Here is a 6,835-nt window from a genome sequence, read left to right as displayed (position 1 = left end):
AGACAGGATGGGGACAGAATAAAGAGAGCAGTGCACATTATGGGGGTCGAGCCTCTCACTCTCTCTGACCAGGCCAGCGGCTGAGACAGGATGGGGACAGAATAAAGAGAGCAGTGCACATTATGGGGGTCGAGCCTCTCACACTCTCTGACCAGGCCAGCGGCTGAGACAGGATGGGGACAGAATAAAGAGAGCAGTGCACATTATGGGGGTCGAGCCTCTCACTCTCTCTGACCAGGCCAGCGGCTGAGACAGGATGGGGACAGAATAAAGAGAGCAGTGCACATTATGGGGGTCGAGCCTCTCACTCTCTCTGACCAGGCCAGCGGCTGAGGACTCACTCTTTAATGGAACACGCACGCACACACACAGCAAGCACACAGACACACACACACACACGCACAGCAAGCACACACACACACACACACACACACAGCAAGCACACGAACACACACACACACGCACAGCAAGCACACAGACACACACACACACACGCACAGCAAGCACACGAACACACACACACACATACAGCAAGCACACGAACACACACACACACACACACACACACACACACACACACACACACACACACACACGCGCACACACACAGCAAGCGCACACAGACACACACACACACACAAACAGCAAGCACACAGACACACGTTCAGTACATGTCATGCCAGTTCCATTCATCCCGGGGGCAGCTCCAAGACGCCGACAACAGAGAAGAGGAAGAATGAGTGGGGTCCTAGTCAGACTCAGGAGGCGTGCACACCGTCCATCGCTTCTGAGTATGTTACTCTCTAACGTTCAGTCCCTGGACAATAAAGTAGAAGAGCTCAGGGCGACTATGTCCTTCCAGAGAGACACCAGGGACTGAAACATACTATGTCTAATGGAGTCATGGCTCTCTCTGGATATACTGTCTCTGTCCATCCAGCCAGCAGGGTTCTCTGTCCATCCAGCCAGCAGGGTTCTCTGTCCATCCAGCCAGCAGGGTTCTCTGTCCATCCAGCCAGCAGGGTTCTCTGTCCATCCAGCCAGCAGGGTTCTCTGTCCATCAAGCCAGCCGGGTTCTCTGTCCATCCAGCCAACAGGGTTCTCTGTCCATCCAGCCAGCAGGGTTCTCTGTTCATCCAGCCAACAGGGTTCTCTGTCCATCCAGCCAGCAGAGTTCTCTGTCCATCCAGCCAGCAGGGTTCTCTGTCCATCCAGCCAGCAGGGTTCTCTGTCCATCCAGCCAGCAGGGTTCTCTGTCCATCCAGCCAGCAGGGTTCTCTGTCCATCCAGCCAGCAGGGTTCTCTGTCCATCCAGCCAGCAGGGTTCTCTGTCCATCGCACGGACACGAATAAAGAACTCTCCGGGAAAGAGAAAGTTGGACGTTCATATTTCATGATTAACTACTGATGTTGTCGTCGTGGTAACGTACAGGAACTCAAGTCCTTTTGTTCTCCTGATCTGGAATACCTCACCATCAAATGCCAACCACATTACCTCCCAAGATAATTATCTTCAGTCATCGTCACGACCGTGCGTGCACACACGCACGCAGGCAGGCAGGCACACACACGCACACACACAAATACACTCCAATAACAGTAATGGTGTCTCTCCCTCTCGCTTTCTCTCCCTCCCTCTTTCTCCATCTCGCTCTCCCTTCCTCCCTCCTTCTTTCCCACCCAAGCCGACACTGAGACGGCTCTCAAGGAACTACGTTGGATTTTGTGCAAACTGGAAACCGCATGTATTGTAGCTGGGAACATTAATAAAGGGAATCTGAGGAAAAACCCAAGTTTTATCCAAACATCCCTTGTGATACTCATCGAGGACTCTTGACCATTGCTACTCCCCCTTCCGGAACGGCTACAAGGCCTCCCCCACCCTCCATTCGGCAAATCAGATCACGCCTCCATTCCGCTCCTCCCCTCCTATAGGCAGGAACTTAAACAGGAACGTTGTTCAGACCAAACGCAATTTATTCTTCGAGATTGTTTTGATCACACGGACGGGAATGTGTTCCGGTATGCCTTCTGAGATTAGCATTGACGTAAACACTGATTCTGTGACTGAGTTCATCAGGATAGAGGATGTTGTTCCCACTGTGATGAAAACCTGTGGAACCGCCACATTTAACCACGGCAAGGGGACTGGGAACATAGACGAGTGGTGCAGCGGTCTAAGGCATTGCATCTCAGTGCTAGAGGCGTCACTACAGACCCTGGTTCGATTTCCAGGCTGTATCACAACCTGACTTGCCTTTTTAAATAAAGGTTAAATAGAAAACAGTCCAGCTATGTCCCCCATAAGGCAATCAAACAGTTAAAAGGACAGTACAGAAACAAAGTGATAATTTAACGGCTCAGACAGGAGTGTCAGCGACTCTAGACAATAAAGGGGAAACCATCCATGTCGCAGAAATGCCGCCTTGCGCCCGGAGAAGCTAAACACCTTCTTCTTCCTGGAAAACACAGTGCCGCCTTGCGCCCGGAGAAGCTAAACACCTTCTTCTTCCTGGAAAACACAGTGCCGACTTGCGCCCGGAGAAGCTAAACACCTTCTTCTTCCAGGAAAACACAGCCGACGCCACCAGGTGGTGTGTCACAGAAACACATCACGACGACGACCGTCTCCTTCTCCGTAGCCAACGGAAGTAAGACGTAAGAAAGTAAGACATTTAAGAGTGTTAACCCTTGCAAGGCTACGGATATTTTGCTCTCCTTCTCCGTAGCCAACGGAAGTAAGACACCGTAGCAAGGCTACGGATATTTTGCTCTCCTTCTCCGTAGCCAACGGAAGTAAGACATTTAAGAGTGTTAACCCTTGCAAGGTTACGGATATTTTCTATCCCAAACTGCTGTCCCCACATTCTTCAAGAGTGTATCCAATAAGGCAAAGGTAACTGAACTAAATGACTATCGCCCCATAGCACTCACTTCTGTCATCATGAAGTGCTCTGAGAGACTAGTCAAGGATCACATCACCTCCACCTTATCCGACACCCTAGACCCACTTCAATCCGTCCAAACGGATCCACAGATGATCTGCCCATCTGGACATATACCTATGTAAGAATGTTGTTTATCGACCACAGGTCAGCCTTCAAAACCATAGTGCCCTCCAAGCTCATCACTAATCCTAGGGCCTTGGGTCTGAACTCCACCCTGTGCAACTGGGTCCTGGACTTCCTGATATGCCACCCCCAGGTGGTGAAGGTGCTGTAGGCAACAACACCTCCGCTGTTCAGTCCCCTCCTGTACTCCCTGTTCACCCACGACTGTGTGGCCACGCACGCCTCCAACTCAATCATCAAGTTAGCAGACGACACTACAGTGGTAGGCCTGATTACCAACAATGACGAGACAGCCTACAGGAAGGAGGTGAGGGCCCTGGTGGAGTGGTGTCAGGAAAATAACCTCTCCCTCAACATCAACGAAACTAAGGAGATGATCGTGGACTTCAGGAGACAGCAGCGAGAACACCCCCCCCCCCCCCCCCCCCCCATCGACGCCGTGGAGAGGGTGTACAAAGTCAAGTTCCTCAGTGTGCACATCACTGACAACCTGTAATGGTCCATCCACACAGACCGTTTGGTGAAGAAGAAGGAGCAACAGCCTCTTCAACCTCCAGATTTGGATTGGCACCTAAAACCCTCACAGACTTCGACAGATGAACCATAAAGACCAACCATATTAATATTATATATATATATTTATATTATATATATTCATATTATATATATTCCAGAATCTGATATTTCTTAATTCCTTTCTTTTTCTTATTCTTTTGGGGATTTGTTGTGATTTGTTGTGTATTGTTAGCTACAACTGCACTGTGGGAGCTAGAAACACAAGCATTTCTCTCCACTATACATATACATATACATATATACATATATATACATATATATATATATATATATACGTATATATATATACATATATACATATATACATATATATATATATATATATATATATATATATATATATATATATATATATATACACACTGTCTAACAACACAAGTTAATGGAACCTTCATCTCCCCTCTCTCTTCCTCCCATCTCTCTCTCTTCCTCTCCTCCTCCCATCTCTCTCTCTCTCTCTTCCTCTCCTCCTCCCATCTCTCTCTCTCTCTCTTCCTCTCATCTCTCTCTCTCTTCCTCTCCTCCTCCCATCTCTCTCTCTCTCTCTTCCTCTCCTCCTCCCATCTCTCTCTCTCTTCCTCTCCTCCTCCCATCTCTCTCTCTCTCTCTCTTCCTCTCCTCCTCCCATCTCTCTCTCTTCCTCTCCTCCTCCCATCTCTCTCTCTCTCTCTTCCTCTCCTCCTCCCCATCTCTCTCTCTTCCTTGTTGAACACTGTCTAACAACACACGTTAATGGGACCTCACCCCCCCTCTCTCTTCCTTGTTGAACACTGTCTAACAACACAAGTAAATGGAACCCCACCCCCCCATCTCTCTCTCTCTCTCTCTGTCTCTCTCTCTCTCTTTCTCTCCTCCTCTCTCTCTCTCTGTCATGCAATGCCCTGACGCAGATTACTACAATCATTTATAGCAAAAGAAGGTGATTTTAAAGACATTAATATAATAATTATATTATTATTATAATAATAAAACGAGACATCTACTCTCTGCTTCTCACAACACGTCACGCCCTCGCAGTTGTCATGTTGTACCGTCTAACGCGCGGACAGAGGATCTACACACGGGACACGCTTCGGTTCATCATAGCCCCGTGACGCGCATGCCACGGACATAAGGAGAAAACGAGAGGCGCGTGATCACAACAGGGACAGACAGAGGAGAGGAATGACATGGTAGGCAATGAGGAGGGGAAGAGGAGAGGTAGCCTAGAGATAGATAGAGAGATAGGTAGAGAAATAGATAGAGAGATAACTTACATCCCGGAATTTGTCCCAGCGTGCTGTTAACGACTTGTCATCCAGGAAATTCCAGCTGGTAGAGCGAGCGGACACTTCACCGACGATGGCACACACACACAACACAGCCAAACTCAACATCTGCGGAACACACACACACACAAGCAGCACAGTCTGTTACAACAGCGGCCGGATAAAAAAAAAACTAGCCTACGACCCATCTAAGACGCCACGGTGAAAACCCAACCGTCGGTGACATTTAGTTACCTTGTCGTTAGTCTGTCGTTGCTGCTGTCGCGTAGCTAGCCGCTCTGTCTGTCTGCTCTCTGTCGTATGCGGAATAACTGCTCTCTCTCTCTCTCTCTCTCTCCGCTGAACGCCGTTTCACGGATGCGCGCCGCTCACACCCGCACGCCTCCTCCTCCGCTATTTTTCCTGTGCTGATAGATGGAGACACCGAGACCGCGCGAGAGAGAGAAAGACGGTGTCGGACCGATACAGACTGCTTCCTATCGATAAGAAATCAACCATGTTTACCAGGCTCCATATCTCTCACACATACCGGTGTTTGTGTGTGATTTCCTCTCCGTTAACCACATTAGAGCCGTTACAGCTTCTCACGCTCTCCGATAGTTGGTTTCTGGTTGTTGATAGGGGCTGCTGCTGAGGTGGTTCTTTCTCCATGTGTGTGTTGAGCGTAAGTTTTAGTAGCTGTTGTTTCGCATGGAATGCACAGGTCCCAGAGTCCCTACAGGTCACAGAGTCCCTACAGGTCACAGAGTCCCTACAGGTCACAGAGTCCCTACAGGTCCCAGAGTCCCTACAGTTCCCAGAGTCCCTACAGGTCCCAGAGTCCCTACAGGTCCCAGAGTCCCTACAGGTCACAGAGTCCCTACAGGTCACAGAGTCCCTACAGGTCACATAGTCCCTACAGGTCCCAGAGTCCCTACAGTTCCCAGAGTCCCTACAGGTCACAGAGTCCCTACAGGTCACAGAGTCCCTACAGGTCAAAGAGTCCCTACAGGTCCCAGAGTCCCTACAGGTCCCAGAGTCCCTATGTGGACAGGTCCCAGAGCCCCTATGTGGACAGGTCACAGAGTGCCTATATGGACAGGTCCCAGAGTCCCTACAGGTCACAGAGTCCCTACAGGTCACAGAGTCCCTATGTGGACAGGTCCCAGAGTCCCTACGGGTCACAGAGTCCCTACAGGTCCCAGAGTCCCTATGTGGACAGGTCCCAGAGTCCCTATGTGGACAGGTCCCAGAGTCCCTACAGGTCCCAGAGTCCCTATGTGGACAGGTCCCAGAGTCCCTACAGGTCCCAGAGTCCCTACAGGTCCCAGAGTCCCTATGTGGACAGGTCCCAGAGTCCCTATGTGGACAGGTCCCAGAGTCCCTACAGGTCCCAGAGTCCCTATATGGACAGGTCCCAGAGTCCCTATGTGGACAGGTCCCAGAGTCCCTATGTGGACAGGTCCCAGAGTCTCTACAGGTCCCAGAGTCCCTATATAAACAGGTCCCAGAGTCCCTATATGAACAGGTCCCAGAGTCCCTATGTGGACAGGTCCCAGAGTCCCTACAGGTACCAGAGTCCCTACAGGTCCCAGAGTCCCTATGTGGACAGGTCCCAGAGTCCCTATGTGGACAGATCACAGAGTCCCTATGTGGACAGGTCACAGAGTCCCTACAGGTCCCAGAGTCCCTACAGGTCCCAGAGTCCCTATGTGGACAGATCACAGAGTCCCTATAGGTCCCAGAGTCCCTACAGGTCCCAGAGTCCCTATATGGACAGGTCCCAGAGTCCCTATGTGGACAGGTCACAGAGTCCCTATATGGACAGGTCCCAGAGTCCCTATATGGACAGGTCCCAGAGTCCCTATATGGACAGGTCCCAGAGTCCCTACAGGTCCCAGAGTCCCTACAGGTCCCAGAGTCCCTACAGGTCACAGAGTC

At 50.4% G+C, this 6,835-nt stretch overlaps 1 protein-coding gene across 1 annotated transcript in view; it reads right to left on the bottom strand.

Moving 5' to 3' along the window:
- Positions 1–5,534, bottom strand: part of LOC129843432 (testican-3-like) — a 45,764-nt gene extending 40,230 nt beyond the window's left edge. Inside the window, exons 1-2 of the mRNA XM_055912145.1 lie at positions 5,150–5,534; positions 4,904–5,023 (exon numbers count right to left, since the gene is read on the bottom strand). Of these exons, the coding sequence (XP_055768120.1) occupies positions 4,904–5,023 (120 nt within the window). The 5' untranslated portion in view covers positions 5,150–5,534. The remainder of the gene's footprint in view (positions 1–4,903; positions 5,024–5,149) is intronic.
- Between the last annotated feature and the right edge of the window lie 1,301 nt (positions 5,535–6,835).

Source organism: Salvelinus fontinalis, unplaced genomic scaffold (assembly GCF_029448725.1).
Source record: "Salvelinus fontinalis isolate EN_2023a unplaced genomic scaffold, ASM2944872v1 scaffold_0135, whole genome shotgun sequence".
NCBI classification, from domain to species: Eukaryota; Metazoa; Chordata; class Actinopteri; order Salmoniformes; family Salmonidae; genus Salvelinus; species Salvelinus fontinalis.
The sequence above is the reverse complement of the archived record's forward strand: the minus strand, read 5'-3'. Positions and strand labels throughout refer to the sequence as shown.